The sequence below is a fragment of the Synchiropus splendidus genome, chromosome 6, assembly GCF_027744825.2.
Source record: "Synchiropus splendidus isolate RoL2022-P1 chromosome 6, RoL_Sspl_1.0, whole genome shotgun sequence".
NCBI lineage: Eukaryota > Metazoa > Chordata > Actinopteri > Syngnathiformes > Callionymidae > Synchiropus > Synchiropus splendidus.
The window spans coordinates 7,997,463-8,022,070 of record NC_071339.1 but is presented as its reverse complement, the minus strand read 5'-3'; the positions used below and the strand labels follow the sequence as shown (position 1 = coordinate 8,022,070).

Sequence of the window (24,608 nt, the reverse complement as noted above, 5' to 3'; positions counted from 1 at the left end):
ATATCTGTCCACAAAATGTGAACAAAACAATGACAAAGGCACAGTCGAACTTCATCCATCGATAAATGAATAGATATTTTTGGTGAAACCACTGGAAAAGGTTCCATTTAATGGCAAATAAAATCTATCAGACTGTTCTCCCATTGACGGAGATAATGTTAGACTGTGTCCCATTTCTTCCCCTAACACTAGCACTTAACACTAGCACTTGGTTCTGAGTGCCCTCCATTATGAAGTGCTCTCCGACGACCAAGTGAAGTGATGTCCCTAAGAATGGGGACTTCACGTGTCACGCGTAAAGACGACGTGTCATTGGCTGCCGTGTTTTGCTTTGTTCCCTGTAAATCCAGTGTTGGAGAGGTTTTGGAAATGCCGCTGATCATCTCACTTGGTTTGGGGAACCAGCGGAGAAGAAATGGGCGGAGACAAAGTCGGAAAAAACATAACGTGCGCGGACCGATCAGCTGACCCACGACGCGCTTTGTTATTGTGTATGACGCAGCCTCTGTATGCAGATGTGTCCCGTTAGCTACATTTACTGACTGTTTTTTCTTCATATTGAGGTGTAAAACCTTTCCTGTCTCCACACTGGACCGTGGTAGAGTGTCACAGGGGAGGTGCTCGCTCTCCACACCTCCACTCCAGGGTTTGATGTCCTGTTGTGGGCTGGAGCTGGGACAGGGATGAGGCGAGTCTGGGACAGAGCGTGACTTGGTTTATGACTTTGTCACAGCCAAACTGCACAGAAGCGCACATTCAGAGCTGGACACGCACCGGGCACCTCTTCACTTCTGGAGAGACGTCACTCACTCGGCAACCCCTCCCACATGCAGCGGCCACACACATAGAGGAACAGCGCACCTGCAGCAGACACTCTACATTCACTCCGACAAAAGACTATTTTAAGGCTTGGAACGCATTATTTCTTTTTCCATTCATTGTAATGGGAAAAATCGATTCAGATTTCAAACAAAAAAACAAACGGCCGTCTGGAACAGATTGTGGTTGAGAACCGCGGTACCACTGTACTTTGATATCCTGGAGATCTATCCACACTTCATATTCCCACTTGGTTTCAAGTCAGATCCGGAGCCCCGTCGGTTTGAAGGGATCACTTCAAGTGAAAACGCCACGTGCGTGGGACACGCTACACTTACACGTGAACGTGTCTCAAAAATGAGAAATGGGACGCAGCCTAAAACTCTTCAACGAAGCTCTTGTTGCTTCATTTGGCAGAAAGCACTCGCATGCTAACTTCCCCCCCGGGTCATTCATCATTGTCCAGAGGTGGATGCTGATGGACTCCAGAAACACAGCATACGTGTCACCTGCAATCATGAACTCAGCAAGAGGTGAACACAAGGTGAACAGGATCTCAGTCTCCCAGGCTCTTCTGAGTTGATGCATGACGTCCGTCGAGACTCATGAGCAACAGTTTTCGACTCCAAGTATCAGAAAAATTTCAGAAAGCGTCTGACGCACTCTTCATGTTGGCTAATAAGTTACGTAACAGGTGACAGTGATCAGACGGATGAACATCCTCGGTGATAATCGGGTTTGATATGGGGAGACTCTGCGCTCCCGGCTGGGGACTGAAAACTCACAGTTTGACCTTCCTCGACAAATGCGGGAGTCAAGAAGGGACGTCTCATGGGATTCTGCCCTGGACTGCAGCATTGTAATGTGAGATTGATTTGACATAAGCGTTTTACATTTTCCTTTACTTGAGGGCTGTCAGTGAAGCTTTAAATCATAGCAGCTACAGCTGTGAATAAAATATGTGTGCATTTTGTTGCAGGAAAAAGAGCTCCAAACGCAATTACTCACGCAGCTGAAGCTGTTATTCGCTATGCTATCACTTTCTTCAACTGTTATTTAAGTTATTCACTTCGCCTTTTCAGACAAATTATGCACCTGCTGAACTCAGTTGAAAATAGTTTAGCTGCCTTTTGCAGTTTAAAGGCTCATTAATGTTCTTCCCGTGCATTTCAAACGACATTACCGTCACACATCACACGCTTCCATCCGTTCTTTTTTGCGTTGGTATTGCTGTTCATCGATCAGAGGGAGTCAATACTTTAGGACAACGACAAACTCCAAAACCATGACAGTGTGGATAATGTACTTTTTGCTGGAAAGAGGAAAGGGAGACAGCTTTTTAAGAGGCGGAGGTGAGGTTGTTAGGGTTAGGGTTAGGGTTAGGGTTTTGCTGGAAAGAGGAAAGGGAGACAGCTTTTTAAGAGGCGGAGGTGAGGTTGTTAAATATATCGCGACCGGAGGATGGAGAATTTCCACCATTGCTATGTCTTCTTCGTGTCAACATTACGGGTAGCAACTGCAAGACTGCCCCCCACGGATTCGGGTGGTACTCATCTCAGCATATATCAGCTCAGTTTATGTATGAATTATTGGTTATATCTTATAATATCTTATATATCTTTGTATATATTTGCGGAATGTTACACCCTTAGACAGGGTGTAGGCCTTAGGTATGACATACAGTGCTCAGAGACACAATGTACGTTGGATGGACATTTCCATTCTATCCATTCATATTCCATTCTTTCTCATTTTCAGCTCCAGGTGTTGAGATTTCAAACGGGGTAATAATTCAGCACTTCCAGAAAGTGTGCTCTCAAAAGGAAAACACAATTTCCTTAAAGCAAGGAAAATGTGCCTGAAACAATATTTGGCTTGTTACGATTCAACAATTTGAACCAATTCCATTTGCAGAAAGCAAAACACTCAGCAATTCCCTTTGAACCTGGAGACTTTAAGCATCCAGAAAGTATGCAAAATTCAACTCACTCCACTCAAAAAAAAAAAAAAATCCCACTGTTAGGAAAGAAAAACGACTGTGCGTCGATCTAGTTCCTCAGCTTGAGCAGATCAAACAAAACAAAGAAGAGTCAGATGTTCGTGGAATGCATCTCGCCCCCACCGAATTTCCGGTAAGGGGTTTAATCAGCCTTTTGAGTGAAAACACCTGCTTGCAAGTGCCACTTTCATTTGGAGCAGCCACACAGTTTTGTTCTCATGAATCATGGAAATGAGTCACCTCAAACTTAGCGGAAGCTCCAGTGAATATCTGCTTTTCTTGTTCCATCACACAAATGCATTTTGAGTCACTTTCTTTGCCAGACACATTTGGTTTTAGCTAGATAAATTAAGACAATTTTGAAGGCGAGACATGTTTTTTTAAGAGCCAAATGACCACTGAAATGGACATGCGGTATCAGCAAATCAACTAGTAAGTGTGATAACAAAATGTAAATAAACTTAAAAAATATTTGAGGAAGATGTGAGTAGAAGTGTGGAGGACAACAAAGGGCTGCTTGATCACCCGAAGAAGAGCCAGTTGTGCATGGGTGTGCTTCTCAGCAGGACCCACAAGCCTTATTTGAAGATGAAGTAGTGAACCTAACCCAGGCCCCAACATCTGTCTTTCTTTTTAGCAACCCATGGCATCAGTGCGTGCCGTGGAGGGTGGCTCATGTGCCTCAATTGAAAGCTTAATGTGCTATGCAACACTGAAAGAGGACCCCGGCATCATTCTGAGAAGCAAAAGCACACTTGAACTTAGTCGCTATTTGATGCTCTGGGAGTTAACCAGTTGAGATTTATTTTTCACTGCCTCACCAGCGACCGCCTCCAGCACTGCCTCTGTTTTGTCTTTTGTGCAAGTGTTTTATTATCAATGCTTCTTCCACAATCACCATGTTGGTTTTGGAGTGTTGGTGAACAGCAAAACCAATGTAAAGAACACATGGAAGTATATGATCAATGACAGTAACTTAACGTAAACGGAGGTGTTCACTTTTGTTTGTAGAAAGGGGATAAATGAGCGTCTTTTATGTGAGTATTAATATCTGGACTGGAATCATTCTGTAGCACGTGGTTGTTCACTGTCATGCTTTACAACAGCAGCTCATTATTTGTTTTTTCAGTATTTACACCAATGTTGATGCTCCACTCCGACTTGAAATGACTCCCGTTGCCATTTAGATAAACCATATCTTTACCATTTAGATGAGCTACACCATCAGGTCTCAGTCATTGTAGCTGCCCAGGGGCTTGTTGTGAAATGAGTGTTGTGAGAGCCATTTTCAGTGGTCATATTGTTACGAATCCACTGGTAATAATGGGGAAAACAACCAGAAGCTGGCGTGTCTTTGAGGGCACTTTGAGAGTGACTTTTGATTGTGGTAGTTATCCATGTCATCATTTTCTATAATAATCTCAAGCAGGAAATGCCTACAGTATTTTTTCAATTGCCAATTTCGTTCAAAGCTTTGTTCATATTCATAAAACAAACTATGTAGATTCAACAAATATTTGTCAGGAATTTCCGAACGCGGAAACCTGATGCATCTTTGAGTTTTGCCAAGTTCTAGAGCACAACAACTTGTGCTCACAGATATTACCTTTGGTTTGCTTTCGTCTGTTAACTGTTCCAGCCCATGCTTCCTTTTCAGTGTATATGTATGTGGTGTATAGTCAAAGAGATCTATATTTCAAATATTGCATTTCATATTTGGAATTTTCTGTTTTGACCCACTCAATAGAGTTGTTCGCTCCTCATTCATTTCTAGCTTAATAAATGCAGTAGTATTTTAAATAGTGTTGAGTTGGTGATAGGTTTCGTGTTGCGACATGTTTCAACTGTCAGATGAAGTATTCAGCTTAAAATAATGATCTGTCTGCATCCAATCCCCCACCATTGACATGTCACTAACAGCCTCCCAGTACCACTCATGAGAACATCTTCAGAGCACAAGCGAGCTCTGATTGAAAAGAGGGAAGAAAATAACAGTTCATAAAAAGAAGGCAGGCTGATGAAACTGTCCCATCAACTCCTTTGTACTCATCTTCAGGTTGTGCTCTCGCCCTGAATCATCTTGGCCTTGTGTTTTATTAGGATCATTTGACGGCGATGCAGCTGCTTTTGTTTAATTTTCTGACGGTGTAATTGTTGAGACGTTGTCATGAGAGAGTGAGGGGTGTTTTTGGGGGGCAGCATCAGGTCGTTTCATTGAACTCTATTTTCCAGGAAAATGAAGCTCTCTGAAGCACAGCTTTAGTCCAGAAATTTGTTTCAGCTTGGTGATTTTTTTTATTTTATTTGTGACACATTCTCACTCCTAAGGCTTCAAATAGCGACAATCTTCACGTGATGTTCGCGTCCCATGTTGACACAGAGGTCAGCGCTGAAGCTGGCGGTGTTTCGTACTTTTCGTACAGTGCCTGACCTCAAAGAAGTCGCTGAATTTGTCACTCAATACATGTCGCCAGGAGGGTTTGGATGCATCCAAATTTAGGTTGCCAAACTGCCAACCCAGCGAGCTTCTCCCACTCAACATGACTGCACCCGAATCGATAATGTGGATAGCTTAACAAAGCCCAGTCACACGGTGCAGCTTTGTTTTGTTTAAACACGCAAACACCCCAAACAATTCATATTGTTTTTGAAAGATTTCCTCAAGTTTTTATGTTCGTCGTGTGCATCTTCCTCTCCTGCTTGAGCTGAAGTTATGCCATTGTCCGTCCGACAAAATTAGATGCCACCCAGTGAGACTATATAAACTTGACTCAGGAGTCAATGTGATAGCCTTTCCAGCATTTTAAAGTCGCCAGCACCACAGTTTGTGAAATATATTATTATGAGAATCAAGACTATATACAGAGAGACGGATCATGCACAAGTTCAGGCTTCCAGATCAGCAATGATTCATGGTTTTATAGCAAAGGGGATTTTACATTTATTTTTATTCTAAAAAGGAGAGACAAAATGATCCTGAATCAGAGTCCATGCAGAGACTCTCAAAAGAGTCATATATGCGGTGGCTTACTGCGTCTCCAGCACAGACCGAGTGTGCCAGAGACCTTTCAGGTTTCACGGCTGGTTAGCTCCGACTACAAGCGCTATGCTGTTATTCATGGCACACTGAGCAGTGGTCAGTCTGGGAGGTGGACTGCACCCATCTTTACACACACAAGTTTCTTCCAGCACTTGTAGGCTCTAATAACAGCCATGGCAAAGTAGTTCGAAAAGACTTTCTGTTTAAAAATGATATGTTGCTGTTCTTCAAAGTCATGAGAAACAGTTTTAGATCCCCATTGTGTTGAGAGAGAAGAGTTTAGCAGCAGCATTTCCATCCTAGAGGAGGTTGCTGTCGTGGATTCCAGGTTCAATAGAGAACCAAAATGGTGTACATGAATGAGCCCATGAAAAAATCTGTAATCATTGTGACAAAAATGTCTGTTTCAGACAAGCATTTTGTTCCCATTATGGCTAACAGATGGAGCAGCCTTTGCCACTTTTTTTTTTCTTCAAGAAAAGAATAATTATTAAACACCATTGTTCATTTATTATTATTATTCGCTGAAAAGACTCCAAATTTAGCTACGCACAAATTCTATTACTGGATAAAAAAAAATCATGATTTCCAGGGCTCAGGAGGAGAAATCCGGGTTTCAAAATGATACAAGATTTTGTTGTACTTGTGAAAAGTATTACTGGGTTTATGAAGCTTCATAAAGCACGGTCATAATCTTTAGAACACCGAAGAAATACTGAGTTTGTGCTTTTGTGAACACGATGAAATGCCACTGTGAGGAAGCATGACTCACTTATGTGAGAGCCCTTTCAGTTCCTGCTGAGGTATTGTTTAAACCTATGTTCTAGACCAGCGTTTTCCAACTGGTGTGACACGGCACACAAGTGTGCGGTGACAAACTGGCGGGTGAGCCGTGGCAAATGATCCAGCTTCACCTAACTTCACCTAAGACAGGGGTGGGAAATATGATTACTTTAAATCATGAACAATTAGAACGTGTTGACCATATTACATGGTTTCGTTCACATTCTTTTTATACACTATAGATCTGTGCTGAAGCGCTGACTCATCCGTCACTCGCTGTAGTGCTCCTCTGCCCACACACTCACAGTGAAGAAGCCGGTTAAATGAGCAACCTGGAGTTGTTTTTAAACATAGTGCGCCTTTAACTTGACCACACATCTTTACGAAAGACGATGGAGTTCTTCTTGTCGGAACGACGACACACTGCAGTGCGTCTAGTTTCAACTAGAAAGATATTTGCCCTAAATTGTCAGATTCTTGTTTTTTCCTTCAGGACTAACACTCACCAGAAACGTGCAAGTCAGTCTCAAAACATAAAATACATTTTATGTATAAACAGTTATTTTAAATAAATAACTAGTGATATATTTTTGCCATATTGCCCCACCCCTTTCTGGAGACATTTGTTTCTGCAATTTCTTTCTGCAAATATAATGCCAGAATAGCCGAGTGTCAGTAGCGAAATATTTTCACAAATGAAAATGGATTTTCTACAGGACTTTGGAGTTAACACAATTGCTCTTTAGCCAAGGTTCTTTTGGTTGGGTGCCTCAGGATTTTTTCACGTGGTTTAAAAATGGTGGAAAAACACTGCTTTGGGCAAAGGTGGCCATGAAAGAAGCGTACTGTGCTAGTAGTTGTGTGTCTGCATGAATATTTTCCTTGTTACGTACAGTCCTCTGGAGCTTCATAGAAAAGATAGGGCTTTTAATACTGTAGCATCTCAAGATAAGCGCGAGTATCGGTACAGCAGATTGAGTTAAAAGTGCACTGCTGATGTTCTGCATCAGTGGTGTGTTGCCTTGTTCCCTTTTGCTTTGAATCTTATCAAGAATTAAAGCGACAAGAATCATGAAAGGCGCTGATTCGAAGCAGCAAAGCACAAAATAACCGTGTCACCTTGTGATGTGCAGCTGTTTGTGGGAGACGCAGCGCGCCTCACCCTCCGTGTTGTTTTGGCAGCTCTATAATCACTTGTCGAAATTGAATCAGTGATTTGCGTTTGAGCAGTGTGAAAGACAAAATGCATATTCTCTTATCTCTGGCTGTCAAACCTGGCAAATCTGAGAAAATTAGATTTGGCATCATTAGCGGGTGGATAGAAAAAAATATATGAACCTCTCCAATTTCTCTCCGCAAAGAATCACAGACATCAAATGAGGTGTTCTGGCTGTAACAGGTGACACACAGGTGTAGAAATGTGACGACTAGTTGGCAGTGTTAAAGAAAAATAAGGCAATCTCCTTCAATCTGAAACCGCAGTAAGGCTGAGACTAGGGAACCGGAAGAGTGGGACCCTCAAGGACCTTGCACCTTGCACTTATTTTGAATATTTACCATACTTTCTGGACTGTAAGCTGCAACTTTTTATCAGGTGGGGTAAACCTTGTGGCACAGGCAGCGCCGCAGAGTATTTTGGTTGGTTCATTCTCAAATTTTGGTTCTCTTGTTCTCAGTTCCTGCTCCTCGTGCCTGACCCATCGAGTGAATTTCTGTTTGGACTTCTTGGACATTTATCACCCTGTTTTTCTCTGATGGAGACTCCCTTGGTTCTTGTTTTTGGACACTGGGTCCCTTCCCATTAGTGTTGTTTGATTCAATGCATTTTTGGACTTTGTTTGTACCATTTCCTACTTCCTGCTCCTGGGTCTCCACCCTCGTCTAAGCCCTCGCAGGAGGGTTATTTTCGCTTTAGTAAACCTGGTAGTTTTTGTTCATTTTGATGGTGACTTGCATTGGTGAATAATAATAACATGATTTTGTCTGCTGGCAAAATACCAACAGTTACAATCCAAAAACTTTTGTATTTATTTTTATAAAAATCCAATTTTATATTGGATTTTTCAGGAACAACATATAATTTAGATGAAGTGGTTGGACCATTTTTTGCTCTGTTTCCCAGAGGCGGAGCTATGTGGTGGCATCTCTCAGCCATCTCTCAGCAACCCACCCACATGCAATGGCAATTCTAAGCATGGGCGAACAGGGAAGGACAAAATGGCACTACTTTTGGGATTAAAGCTGGACCTTAACTGTCATCACATGTGTCATCCACGTTATCCACTGTTTCTACTTGGTTGTGCAGATGACATCCTGAACTATCATAACAAACTTTTGTTGAAGAATTGCCATTTCAGTTTGCAGTTGACTTACCTACTTTTTGTCGTCTCTATATAAACACTGTTTTCACATTGACACAGCTTATTCTACAATATACAATTTCAATATACAGTGGTATCTCGGTTTTCGAACGTCCTGGACTTTGAACAAATCGGAGTTCGAACAAAAAATTCGAGATTTTTTCGCTTCGGATTTCGAACAAAAATCCAGAACTCGAACGTCCCAAAAAAAGACGGAAAAAACATAACGTGCGTGGACCGATCAGCTGACCCACGACGCGCTTTGTTATTGTCTATAACACAGCTTCTGTATGCAGACGTGTCCCGTTAGCTACATTTACTGACTGTTTCATATTGAGGTGTAAAACCTTTCCTGTCTCCGCACTGGACCCGTGGTAGAGTGTCACAGGGGAGGTGCTGGAGCGCTCACTCCAGGGTTTGATGTCCTGTTGTGGGCTGGAGCTGGGACAGGGATGAGGCGAGTCTGGGACAGAGCGTGACTTGGTTTATGACTTTGTCACAGCCAAACTGCACAGAAGCGCACATTCAGAGCTGGACACGCACCGGGCACCTCTTCACTTCTGGAGAGACGTCACTCACTCAGCAACCCCTCCCACATGCAGCGGCCACACACATAGAGGAACAGCGCACCTGCAGCAGACACTCTACATTCACTCCTACAAAAGCCTGTTTTAAGGCTTGGAACGCATTATGTCTTTTTCCATTCATTGTAATGGGGAAAATCCATTCAGATTTAGAACAAATCGCTTCTCGAATGGCCGTCTGCAACGGATTGTGGTGGAGAACCGAGGTTCCACTGTGCTTAATTCATTGCGTTCATCTGGTATTCAAATCTTTTCATCTAAACTATGTTTTTTTGTCCTGCTCTGTTTGTATGAGGGAAGTAGCTTCATGCTGTCTACACAACTAGGCGCCCACATTATTATTTCTAACAGAAGCGACACAACAGGTGCTTCCTATTTGCGTTGCTCTCGCTCTACCAGCTTTGATAATTAATGAAGGCTTTTGAATCACAGTTGAATAAACCGTTTTGTGTGCCACTGGGGATGGCTGGATGTGTCCTCTTTCACCGTTTTTACAATCGAATTCTGACCTTCTAGCCTCTTGGTGAGACACAAGTGATGATGGATGTTGAAAGCGCATCAGCCAGTGAACCGTGTGGTAATTGGTGTTCCGCTACTTAAGTAAATATGAAAGTGCAAATCAATACACAACAGTGACACAGAGAATCAATAGTGCAGCACAGTTAAATTATTGTGACAGTGAATTGCTTGTTTTGTTTGTATACCACTCTCTTTCACTTCAACTTCCATGTGGGCCACAGGACGTTCAGTACCAAACTGAGCGAGCAATTGCTATTTTGCGTTTGCTAACGTCATGACAAATGCGAGTTGTAGCTGTCAGAAAGCAAACTCTGGAAACTGAGCTTGAAAAAAGAAATAAATAAAAACACTAGCACAAATCAAGCAGGTGTGCAGGTCAGTGTTAACTTGTTCATGTGTCTGCGATTTTGAGACCAGTCCTCAAGAGGAATGAACTCACTCCTCGGTCACACATCAATATTGTGGCTCTACAAGTGAAAATAAAAATTGCTTAAACATGGCCAACGACCAATCCCTGCCAAGCACTCAATGTACTTCCCTGGCTTTCACTAAAGGGACCCTTTAGGATATCCTATATTGCATATCCTAATGGGTCAACACCGATGGATAGGACCAGATAGCGTGATCCGTAACTGTTATTTCTGCTTGAGCATCCTATAAATTCACAGCCCCATTATTGGAGATCAAATCCGGTTGGTGCTGAGCAAGTCGATGGGACCACAGAGCTGCTGCTTCTGCTGCTCAAACTATCTCCTGCTCTACCTTTGAGCAAGGGCACTTCACCCCACGCGGATGTGAACCAGCTGTGATGCAGGCATTACATTTTTTAGAGTCGGCTATAAATACTGCAGTACAACCCAGTAACAGAAAACAGTTTGTTATGTAATGATGTTGCAGCTGCTCTGGCAAACAACCTACGCAGTGAAAGGGCACAGAACGGGCTCCAACTGACTTTGTTTTAGAATAAAGTTGATGTGAATACAAAGGTTAGATTGAACAAGCTTCTGGAGAATCACCAATCTTCTTCCAGGGTTGGATCTCTCTGTTTTTAAATTGACCCTATCGAAGTTTGCTTGTGTGAATTGATCTGGTTTCGTGTATATAATACATTACCTTCTGTGTGAATGGCAGCCTAATTCACATGAGGAATGCACTACAACATTGCATTTCTAATGTGTATAATGCATATATAATATATATTATATTCATCCTGTTTTCTGTGAGGATTAAAACTCTGTGTTTGAGGTTGGATATTCAGCTTTTAATGACTGCAAGGTGGCTTTTTATTTCTGCAAGGTCCTCCTTGGACACTGTGTCAGAGATGGGGACACTAGTCTGCAACTTAGACTCCAGTCGCACCGAGTAGTGACTTGAGACTTGATTTGGACTCGAGGACAAAAGACTTGAGACTCGACTCGGACTCTTTTGTTTGTGACTTGTGCAGTGTTGTATGTCTCCATTGCTGATCCCCAACACGTGTGTGCACCCAGCGGCCCGCAGCCTTCAACCTGACAATCTCCAACAGTGGCTGCGGCAGTGCCCTTTTTTTTGGTGACGGCAACTACCTGCAATGACAGCGAGTGTAGAATCAAAGACACTGCATTAACCACGTCAAGTTGATCAGACATCTAATCCATCATCCATCCAGATAAGTCTGCCGCGTAATGGCTGGAGCATTAGCATTAGCACCGGTGAACTGTCAGCTAACTTACTGTCCAACAACACGTCTGTGTTGGATAGACCTTTCAACTTTGCGTTTTCAGTCAGCGATACTTAAAACAATGATGTGACTATCCCGTCTGTCTCGACTCTCTCCTGGAAAGTCTTCCCATCACAACGCTAACGTCAGACAACAGAGTGATTCTCATTTGGCTACAGCTGTTCTTTATTGTAAATATTATTAATATACATTGCATCTTCAGCAACTTTACCATGAAAATGAGCAGGAAATTACTATTGTAAACACAGAGATGAAAACCTAGTTGTTTGCAGCATCTACAATTTCATGCTAAATGTAGCAGAGTAGCAAAAGTATATGTCAATAAAGTTTAGTATTTCAAAGCAATCGCTATGGATCCTGGTGATGTCGTAGACATGCCTCGATTTCCTCAGATATAACATTGCAGTGGTCTAAGTAGGATGGATACTGACTGCAAAACATAGCAAGCTAGCTCCAATTGTAGGACTTGGGATTTGACTTGGACTTGCTAAAAATCTACTGTGCGACCCAAAGGCCAACAAAATAAAATATGGAAAATGACTTTTACACAGCTGTAGCTCTTGCCGGGGTAATAGAATTCACGTTTTTGCCCGCCTCACAATCAAAACTGAGCAGAGGTTTGAAGACTGAGTGACAGTGAGTTTCATCTGAAGTACCTCATTTATGACCGGGGGCCATTTCTGACTCAGAATCCTGACTCAATCACCGTCTTCAGACAGACTTTCACAATTGCTTATGACAGGAAACATTGATCCTGTCTAACAGCCATATTAGCCATCATCAAACGTTCACTATGACGGATGTATTATACAGTTTAGCACTTGACAACACGCTTTCTGTTAAAATGCCGACTGTGACGTCAGCCAACTAGTCTCATGTGCTGCCGATATCAGAGGGCCTGACTTCTCTTTAGTCCACCCTCACTGTACAGTATAGCTATGAGACTTCTGTGACTCAGCGTGAACGTGGGGACCGAGAGAGCTTGTCATGGCCTTCAGGAGTTTTGCCCTATTTTGCAGACCATGGTTCGTCAGCCTACTGCAAAACACGGCCAACAAATCTCACTTCACGAGCAAAGTTTGTTTTGATTTCCATCTCCATCTCACTGTTTCGCTTCTGCTTGTTTCCAGGTCTATTTCAAGCGTGACGGAGAGCTCATCGAGGTGATTTCTTACACCCTACCCTCCACCAGTGAGCAAGGTGGAGGCTCTGCCGGAGTGAGGGGAGCCCGGCCACTCATCAGCCGGGACCTGGACGACACCAAGCTGCAGCGCTCCCTCTCCCTGCTTGACCCTGAAGGACGTTCGTCGCGTCTCTACACAGAGCCTCCGAAGCGTAGCCACACTCAGGGCCAGCAACCTTCTGAGCCAAGTCCCGCCACAGAGGTCATCCCGGAGACGGTGGTCAGCCGGGAGTTCCCTCGCTGGGTGCACAGCACAGACCCACTCTACTACTTTAGCCACACTCAATTCCCTCAAAGTGACGGATCTGTGGTGGTGCAGGCCCGACTCACTTGGACCCTCAACCCCCAGCTGGATAATGATGCCTTGTTTAGCTGTGAGGTCAAACACCCGGCGTTGTCCATGCCCATGCAGACTGAGGTCACTCTTGGTGAGTCAGATGCTTTCACCTCATTTTTACCTTTGCTCACCTGCTGTCTTTCCTCTGACTGAAACACCCTTTTCTCCAGTTCTTCTTGTCTGACGATAACCTGATTTGTCCTTACATCCCTTTGCGACAGTCGCTAGCCGCCTGGGTGTCCTTATGTCTGCCTCGCAAATGTACACAGAAAAACACTGAGTCTCATGTGATGCTGTTGAATTGTGTTACAGCTGATACAAGTTTAGTGGTGAATGCTTGAAAGCACTATGAAAATGAAATGAAAGCAGTGAGTGACTGAGAGGCCGATTCATTTAACAGATATTGCAAGATAACTCTGACAAGACAAGTGCTGATATTGACACAGTCAGCCCGAATTAGAGTCAGGTGAGAATTCAGACACTGACCAATGTTATATCGTTGGAAATGAGGATTTTCAACAAGTTATACCACTGCTCTCCAGTCATACGTAAGTGTGTGAATGGACAGGAGCCATCCCAAGTTGTTTTACAGTTGTTGTGGAGATGATTCCATGATTTGTAAAACACAACTCCACTTGTGTTTCCAGTGGTCCCTTCCTTCTCTGTAAGAGGAGAGAAGCATCTCCCATGGATAGTTTTTAGGTTCCCCTTGATGCCTTTGTATATGCCCATTTCCGGTTTCCAGTTTGTCACGTCTTTGGAGTTGGTATTATCAAGTAACTTTTTCGCAGATTCATAGAGAGACGTAGAGAGGAAAGACACTGCAGGGTTTCTGCTAGGATTTTTCAAAACTGTGGCAAAGCACTCCCCCACCAAAAAAAAAAAAAGTACAAAAAGACACTCCAAATAGAACACAGCTAAAAAAGAAGCAGTAGAGAAACAAATCAGAGGGGAACGTTTTTGACATTTACTGAATCGTCACAAAAAAACACTAGTTTTTAATCATCTGTCTCTATTACAGTCTATTAAACTTTTACATACATTGAAAAAATACCTTGGAACATAGTGCCCTTATAGCGAACATGATTTACTCATCGTTGTTCCCAAGGTTTTCACCTCTAAGAAGGCGATTCCTGTGTTTATGATTTATTTTAAGTATTTATTTTAAAATTTCTATGATGAAAATATAAACATAGAAATCAGGATATATGCTGCATCCCATAATGCCTGCATGCTCTGGCAAAACTGACAAATTCCTAAAACACAGTGGCATCACATCGTTCTAACCCTCGCAGGATTCAGGGTCACAACAAGGCAGATTCAGACACAATTTGTCAAGATTTATTTGCTCTTTTTGGTCGTTGGATAAAGCTGAACCATAACACTGAATTTTGACTTTATCATTCTTTTTTTTTTTGACATACATTTTGAAACTATCATTTCTATGGATTATGGGGGGAAAGACTGTTATTCTGCCCTACCTATTGTGAATTTCTCATCGTAGTTTCTTTTAAATGCAATTTGGAAATGGAAGCAGTTTTGAACCATAGATCCTGATTTATTACAACTAACGTTATAATGTTGTTATGCTACTGTGTTTCTCCATATGTTTTTGCGTTTTTCCAAAAACGTGATGCCAAAGGTAGGGTGCTACAACAGCCAATGTGAGTGAGCAGGCAGCATAGATGTGGTCATGTGAACGGAACAAAGCAATGGACTGGCATGAAGGAAGAGACCCTTGCTGGATCATCATCTTATCACTTACAGAGTTCAGAAAAGTACACTTACTGCACTCTTTACTCTTTGCAAAATACATCTCTCATGGAAACTAAAATATTTACCCAATCGTTTTATTTTGACTTCACACTTTTCACCAGGTATTTTTCAACTCCTGTTGGACAGCTGTACAACTTCCCTTTATTTCCCTGATCCAAATATTTCCTATATTGTATTTGGTTGTGTTGGTCCAAACAGATTCGCTGCGGGACTCCATATGTTTATCTGGGTAATGAGGGTGAATCTACAGAGTATCAATTAGTCGGAATGGGCTACTCCATCATGTCGCAGTTTTGGACTGAAAAGCTGATATTGACAGATGGAGGGACACAGGAAATTTGGCACCAGCAGGCCCCATAAAGTTGGCTAGAAACAATGGATTTATTAACCCTTCCAATAAGTCCCAAATGGGAACCAACTATGCAATACAAAAACTATCTTTTGTTCTTTTTTTTTTGGTCATTTCCGATGTTTTCCTTTCTGATGGATCATTTCTTTCAAATATAATGCAGTGAAAGAAATGCAGGGTGTCACAGAACATGACACTGATGTCCGTTTGTTTTGTGTTTCTGATCCTATTCGAATATTAGAACTGAAGTGGTAATGTCACACTTGATTTATTTTAATCTAAATTACTATCTAATGAACGTACAGTTTTACAAGCTCAAACCTTGCCAAATGACACAAAACCATAGATATTTGCATTTAAACTTAAACCAGAACCACAGCGAGACTACACGAAGCGTGCAAACTAAATATTCTAAAGGCAATAGATGAGTAATTTCCACCCTCTAAGCTGCTTCTTTTTTCTCACGGTTTGAACACTGTGGCTTTCAAAGTGATGCAGCTAAGATATGGATTTTTATATTTTTATGAATATTGAGCCTTTAAATTTAGTGCGTGTGGCAAATATTGTGGTGCGCTCTACTGTGCGGAACTTACTGTAACTAAATATATAACTCTTGATTTACCAATCGATCTACGTTCCCACCTTCACCTATGGTCACGAGCTTTGGGTCATGACCGAAAGGATGAGATGGCGGATACAAGCGGCTGAGATGAGTTTCCTCCGCACGGTGGCTGGACGCACCCTTAGAGATAGGGTGAGGAGTTCGGTCATCCGGGAGGAGCTCGGGGTGGAGCCGCTGCTCCTCCACATCGAGAGGAACCAGCTCAGGCATCTGATCCGGATGCCCTCTGGACGCCTCCCTGGGGAGGTGTTCCGGGCATGTCCTACCGGGAGGAGACCCCGGGGAAGACCCAGGACTCGCTGGATAGATGATGTCTCAGGTCTGGCCTGGGAACGCCTCGGGAAGAGCTGGAGGAGGTTTGTGCGGACCGGGAAGTTTGGGCTTCCTTGCTCCGAATGCTGCCTCCGCGACCCGACCCCGGATAAGCGGCAGAAGAAGGTGAAGGTGAAGGTGAAGGTGAATATATAGGTCAGGCAAATTAAATTATATAAACTGATGACAAAAAGTGGACATGTAGTGAATACAGCAGTGAAAAAGAAATATTCAAATGAAATACTGCAAACAGGATTCCTGTAAATTGAAAATTAAAGTACTGCTATTTCAATTTCAAATGAATTAAAAGTTGCTGATGTAAATAAATATCGACAAAGAGCAACAATGTCCACAACATTCACTACTCATAAACTTAAGAGGTGATTTTATTATTGTTATGTTAAATATCTTTGTTTATCTTTTAATTTATCTCAATCCCTCAGAAACCCCACACACGAAAATAAAAACAATAAACTGCCATTGATCGAAATGCCTGTGATGGGCTCTGTACACCACAAACATAATAAAGATCCTGTCTCAGCACTGAGCGAGAAACTCTCTCTCCACACTCCAGGTATGTGTGACACTGCCCGTCTCCTCAACCCGAAGGAGCCGTTTTCAATCTCTGTTTACGCCAAACTTCGATAGACGCACACAGACAAATGCAACTCTGATTCAGTTACAGATGGCCGCCATCTCCTTTTGAAAAGTAGGAACTACATCAGGCTTCATATTTGCCGCTCGGCTTGTTGAATGCAGTGATGCTGACTGTCATTGCAATGGCCCAGGTGGTTATTACCGAGCACTTGAACCTAGCAGCCCTTTTTTTTAGCAGCCCACTACAGGCTGTTAGCACCACTAATATAGAGGTCACCCCAGTGCAGAAAGATTAATGGCCAATGTACGTGTAGTTTTAACAAGTGACTTTGCATGCCGAGATGGAGATTTAGAAGATGGATTACCCTCATAAAAAAACCCTCATGATCCCGGGAACTTCAGTACTGCATCTAAGTATTAGAATTATTATATTGAGGAAGCTACGCGAATGAATCGGCAAAAATATGAAGGGATAGACTGTTCCCATCGTGTCACATTACTGGTGCACAGCAACAGAGGGATTCACTAAGGGTGGGAAGTCCAATTCTAGCTGCTGTATTATGTATATATTATTGGGTATATTATGTATATTATGTCACGTTTGTGTGAGTTGACAACCTCCAAAAAATGTCCCTCAACTGTTGCTTTGTTATTGTATTGGAATTTTTTTCTGAAATATGAATAGATCTAATCCTAACAAATGTCTTGCAGACTGTGATACCTGGGTCTCTGGTGGATTGTAAAGCGTGTACATGATGCGCAAATAAATACAAGTACTATCAGTAAAATGTATATCAGTGCATGCTGTTTTCACAAGGTTGTGCCTTGGTTTTTGGGACAAGTGATCCAGTCACATTCTCATGTTGGTATGGGTGTTGTTGGACAGGAGTCTAAAAAGTGCTGTTGATATTTGAAGAAGCTTTCAACTGCTTTGTTTGAGGTCTGGACCACATATTGGATAAGCAGGGTTTTCGCTGCATAATAACTAGCATGGCGCACCGCCATGAGTGAGAGCCACCGTATCATTAGATGACAGATGAAATCTCACATCTTGGAGGTGGACATGAACATGGTTTTCACTTAGTTATTCATGGAAAAATCCCGAAAGAAACATCATAATGACTGACGTCTGTTGCTTGGGGAACATAAGTTGTCCATTCCAGCCGGATATGAAGAGTTTGACCACGTCAGGACGGCTTGGACAGGACACAGATTTGCTTCTCATGATAAAAAAATAGCGTTTTTACCAATTCAGTGAACGACAAAACATTTGGTTCAGTTTTTAAAAAAGTTATCCGCAGTGATTTATAATGTCGCATTTATGATGTCTTTACGATCAGTTAATCAAATAACAAATATACACAGATTTATTAAATTTTTTTGAAAGATTATATTTATATTCATCATAGCAATGTAATTACTCTTAAAACTGACTACAAGGCAGTCATTTCTCACTAAAATCACCCTGCTTGTTGTGAAGCTGCAGATCTGCTGCCTTAGCCAAATGACTGGACTCAAGTTGAGCGCATGAAAGCTAAGATTACCGGAGCGAACCACGCTGCTAATGGAGTTATTTTTATTGTTTCGGACGAGCAGCAGTGTTCTGTTGTTGAACACCGGAGCGTTCAGCCGCTCATAAAGCACATGGAGCCCAGATACTGATTCCCTGGACATGAAGTCAATGAAAAGAGAAGTGGGCTGTCAGATTATAAGGCAACATTCCGGCATTTAACAAGTGATGACTGAAGTTATCTATTCTATATTAAATGTGTTGACTTTGGTATTGTGTAATAGATATTTATTTTTGCTCTAAAATAATGTAATGTTTTGTATTACACTGTTGATCATCTGACTTTGTGTGTGATTTATTTATGGAAAAAAATGTGGCCTGTTGGGGCTTTGAAAAAAATCAGTGTGAATCATTCAGCATGACATGCCATTGCAATATCTACTGAAGATGTGCCAGTGCAGATGCACACACCCTCGCCTCTCTCAGGTGTGCCATGTCAGGAAATGAACAGGCTTTTGCAGCGACCATTAAAGATAAATCTTTTAGATATTTAATATTGCCACAGGAGACGGAGCTGCAGTCTTGACAATCGACCAACGTTGTATTACACAACATGAATATTCATCAAAGCTTCTGTGTTCCCCATATAAATGGAAATGAAGCTGGCACCGAGCAGTGGGAGTCGAAAGGCAGCAGGAAAAAAAAGTCAGATCATGGTGTCAAGATCTTTTGAATGAGATAGCGAGTCTGGTGTTGCTCCAGTCCAGTGTGTATCTCAATAGAAATGGAGAACCGACTGCAAAATACTCTTTTCATATTAAATATTTTTCATTTATAAATTGGCTGCTGTCACAATGAAATCGCCAGAAACCCTTTCATCTGCATCGAGGCTGTTGAGAAAGGCAAAGTGCATATGATTGATCACACTTTTGGCAAACCAGGATGCATAAATGTAGTGACCACGGAAATCTCTTTTGTTCTATGTTCTCCCATGATGGTCACACACCGAGCTCTGAGAGCTCCTCTTAATATTTAAGCGTCGTTCTTTGCTTTGGATCTAGGAGCGCAGCTATGTTTATTATTTAAACTCATTGCTTAAGTGGGGGGATTTTTATAAGCAGTTTCCAGAGATCTGAGAGCAGATGTTTTGCTGCAGAACAGCATCTGTGGATTTCACCTCATGTGTGTAGCCATGACTTGTTTGTATGTAGATTCATGTGTTTATTTTTGGAGCCTATATGGTGTGAGAAAGTCTATATGGATGTCTATGTGGCATGTTTTTCACAGATGCTTGTCTTCACATAGTGTTGTGTCTTTTCTGTGCTTCTGCCCACTGTGCTTGTCTGTTTGTTGGTCATGAGAGAGGTGCTTGGTAACTTGGAAACAAACATTGTGGTAGAGGAAAGCTTTACAATATAGATTCTATTATTAAAAGGTAACTCTTTGATTTCCCATCTGCTTCGTATTGTCTCTCGACTCAGCACAGACCAAAATGTCAGGTTGTCGGTGGTGGAATCCATGAGACGCAGACATGCGTCCGTTTGAGCTCCCAAAAATGGAAATATAAAGAGAAGCTATTCCAAAACTACTATACATTATATATGAATTACAGTGAATTAACTTAGACTTCCACTTGTACTTCAGTACTAAACTGTATATATGTGAATACATTGAGTTCAATAATGAGCTAGATATTGAAATAGTTTCAAATATTCTTTAGTATGCAACTCTGACAATGGTGTTATATAGAGTGCAGGATTTCCGGCTGTGGTGGAGCAGAGGGGAACATTTAGGAATTTACTGAATTGGTGGCAGTATATACGCTAGTTTTTAATCATGAGAGGTAATTCTGGATGAAATCTGGAACCGTCCTGTCCTCACAAGGTTCGTCTTTACTCATGTCCGGATCAAGTGTGCGACAAGCAATCTGGATTTTGCGATTCAAATAACAATGAGACATAATGTTCATGTCCACCTGATGTGGTATGTGTCATCCATTTGTTTCGATGTTTCCACTTTGTTTTAATACGTCACGTGAGATTTCATCTTTAAAAGGACATTTTCTGATGGTAAGGTGGCCGTGGTGGTGCACCACGCTAGTTTATATGTGGGGGAATCCCCGGAGTGTGTTTGTGTACTTTTGTAAACTTTCAATGTTCCAATTATTTTTCAAATTGGTTTGCTTTCAAGTCGACTCCAATTAAATGTATACTTCCTTCCTTGCGTCTTTATACTCAAGACTATGAACTTCAAGCATACGAGTTTTTTGATTGAGGCAATTCATTTTCTGTAAATGGAGACACCTTAGACTTAGACTTAGACTTGACTTTATTGATCCCTTTGGGATGACTCCCTCCAGGAAATTTACATTTCCAGCAGCAATAGAGGCAAGAGTCAGGAAGGGCATCACACAGAGAATAAAAAAAAATACAAATAAAATAAAATAATAATACCAATAACCTAAAAGTAAAAATAAAATTGAAAATAAAATAAGATTATATATATATATACATATATATATATATATATATATATATATATATATATATATATATATATATATAATGGACCTGCTTCTAAAGTGAGGACAAGAACCACAGAGGGGTTCATAATCAAGTGCCATTTATGATCAGCGCTTCTATCCGTGCTCTGCATTCTTTAGATCCATATTTCTCCACAAAACTTACGGATGGAGGACAGATAAACGGAGCAGTACCGCCGGAAACCATGGGGTGGCAGTGTTGCTATTTACTACCCGATTCTTGGCTCTAATGAGACAGGAAGAAGACATAGCTATGGTGGAAATTCTTCGTAGTCCAGTGGCGATATACTTCACAATCTCACCCACCACAACTCACCGACCACATCTGGTCCGCCCGCCTGATGTGGTCCAGCGGAAAATGCTCATTTCAAATGTGTTAGTCTCAATTTATAATTCATGTTTTATTATACATGAGGGTCATGACTTTGCTTTGGCCGAGGTTTGACTGCTAACTGATGAAAGGTTTTGTCATTTTTGTCTCATTTTACAGCATGGGTTTGCACATCTGCATCATAAAAACATAGTATTCAGAGTCGTGTACTTTGACATGAGTACTCAACACAGAAGGGTTAGAAGATCATATCTGCGACCTTCCAACTGCTCCACTGAGTGTTCTGTTGATACACCTTCATGAAGAACTCTAAAAATGTGCTTAAGTGTGAATGGTCACTGTCAGAAAGGAGGTACTGAAATGTTTCACAGTTTCACAAACCATCTATGATAGGTGAGGCTTTAATGTTTAATCCCCCTAACAACCAGTGTCATTCATCCTTTTTGAATTTCTTTGATTCCCCTCCAACATTTACTTTTCTTACACAAGAGCGACTCACCCCTTTCATGTGCTGAAGACAGCGATGCAGCTGGCCAACCTGTTGATGTGTTGGCATGGTATGAGAGCACACCTGATGCACTGCACTTTTTCAGGCCGACATGTTTATTCATTGACCTTGCCACGAGTGATCACAGCTCTGCATTCACAACCTGAAGGTGTCGGAGTATAGGATGGCTTTTTCCTGAGACCGCAGCTCTTTTTCTCCGTGTGGCTCTTTGGCCTTTCAGAAATATGTCCCTCTCCTCGGCTTGCTGCCCTAATCTAAGTCGGTGACGTAGGATGCCAACTGTTAATTTTGGAGAATGTCCCAGAAATGAGCTGTAATCTTGCATGGCCATATGCCTTCTGAGAAGTATTCTGAGGTATTACTCTGAGGGTTGGCGGAATGTTGCTCGTCTTTGTCCTGTCAAGGCTCAACAAACCCATATTCTCTTTACCCTTGATGAGAACTGTGCTGACATTAATTCTCACGCCTAGTACACAAGAGGTGCTTAAAGGGACTGTTTTCTTTGGATGTTGCCATATGACCAGTGTTGCAGTATTGTATTATTGGCTTGAATGAACAGTAGTCGAATTCTGTGGTCACCTCACCTTCAACATTACAACACATCTGCTATGTATGACAGGTCAATTTTATCAAAAGTTTTCCCTCCCTTGGCATTTAGTGACATTCTAAGGCGATGGTGTGGGGTGATGCTCGTAAACTGTACTTCTTATATTACAGACAAGGAGCACAGACAAGAATACAGTGGTGGATGGTGAGCGAATAGTTACTACTTGCGTGCGGGGAATACACAAACTTGGTTTCAGCTGTTTTAACACAACAAAGCTGGTAGCTCTCACACACAAGTCAGAGGTAATGCTTCGTTGCGTGAATATATTATGACATTGAAACCAAATCTAACTGTGCTTCCGACATTTTTGAACTCCTGTTCGCCTGAATTCACGACACCACCCCTCATCATGGAGGGAAATTCCTCTCTTCGTAAAGACTCGACAGCGGTTGCTTATGATAGTCTGACTGTTGTCAGCATGAAATGCGGCCTGTATGTGTCTGTGACTATTGTATATATTTTGTTTTTCTTGGGTGTCATTCATGTGAAATTGACTGTTTATGTAGATGGCTTCAGTCTTGGCAATAAAATATGAATTTCTAAAGAGACACATATCATGGATGAAATTTCTTGCAATAATTTAATAGTCGCAGAATTGCTGTATTGTCATATTACTGTTATTACGGCCAGCAGCTCAGCACTATTTGGCCCTAAGCCCAACCCCTGACTTTTTTTTTTTGCTGAACAACCCAGTGATCGATGCCGGTGGTGTCAGGAAATGCTGTGGCAGAGGAAACATTTGATTGAATTGGAACCCAAATGGGTTAAGATTCATCATGGAAGGGTGACTTCAGTGTCACGAGGGCACATAAGTGCACGTGAGGATGTTACGTGGACTTGTGAGTTGGGATGTGTTGAACTTGAACATGCTTTTTCATTTGTCGAAAGCCATCTTGGATTTCACCCAAGAAACATTTCACTGTAAATCGACCCAAAAAATTCAAGATTCATACAAGGTATTTTGAAAGTCTGAGCTGAGTAAACTTTTAAAATTGTTATGGAAAATAGTGGTGACACTTTTGCTAGCTAAGATTGTTTTTTTCCATGAGCAACCCGCCAGCCCAGTCCCTGTATTAGTGTGTGCAGACAGTATCAGTGGTGTTGCTTTGGAAGAGCAGAGAAAAAACAATTCATGCCACTACTGAATTGTTGCCGGTTGCTTTTGTAAATAAGTGAGCCAATTTTTTCACTTTGATCAGCTGAACTACAGGTTGCTCGGTTTCACGTTTAATCCACTGATGTTGCCGTCTGTGTAGATCTGTCCGTTTGAGGGGTTTAATGTCACTTCATGTGATTTGTCTTCATCTGCAGCTGTGTTTTTATCCAAGTGGAGTGAGCCACTTCCTCTGTCCTGCTGCAGTTTAAACGTTTAAACCAACAGCTCTCACATTAGCTTGACGCCGGCCTGTACTTAATGGCTGTCCAAGAAAAGACTCAGCTCCATTAGCTCCCATTTCTGCCCGACTGCTATCAAGCTGACCGCATTTGTTTGATGATACGTTTGGGGTTTTATGACGCGTATTTTCCCAATGTATTCGATGAAATGCATGCAGTATACTGAACATTTCAATTCGATAAAACTACCAATGCAATACCAATACATTTTATTTTGACTATTTTATCAAGTTATTTTGAAAATTGAAGTAAGTGGCGATGTGAGGCCCCGCCTCACCTGCCTCCCCTGACTGCACGTCGACATTGATTTCACAGATCTACACCTGATGTTGATCCATTCTCACTCCACTGGCCCAGTATGAGAAACTATTGAGATGACTCCTAAATCCAGTCATAGACAAATATGTGTGCAACTATCAAAATCAACACTCTTATCATGCAATACGCAGCATGGAATCACCGTCCTGCTCAGAACAGTCAATTGTTGCTCTCGTGTCCATTGTTTCCCAGAGTCTAAATGGTCCGAGTGAGACGAGGGAATTCGATCTTTGCAGGTCCCCATATCTCTCTGCCTCCACTCTCCACCCCTTTGCTCTCCCCATTCTCCCAGTGTAATGACTAACACCTCTTTTTTTTCACTCTAAGGAAAAATAAATCAAGCACAGTCTTTTAGATGAAAGTGCTGCCAGGCCACCAGCCTTTTGCCCACTGCCCT

General features: G+C 41.9%; 1 protein-coding gene across 3 annotated transcripts in view; it reads left to right on the top strand.

Moving 5' to 3' along the window:
* igsf21a (immunoglobin superfamily, member 21a) overlaps window positions 1–24,608 on the top strand; it is a 212,102-nt gene that overhangs the window by 163,129 nt on the left and 24,365 nt on the right. For all 3 annotated transcript variants that reach the window (XM_053867448.1, XM_053867446.1, XM_053867447.1), the window contains one exon: window positions 12,955–13,435. In XM_053867448.1, the coding sequence (XP_053723423.1) occupies window positions 12,955–13,435 (481 nt within the window). The remainder of the gene's footprint in view (window positions 1–12,954; window positions 13,436–24,608) is intronic.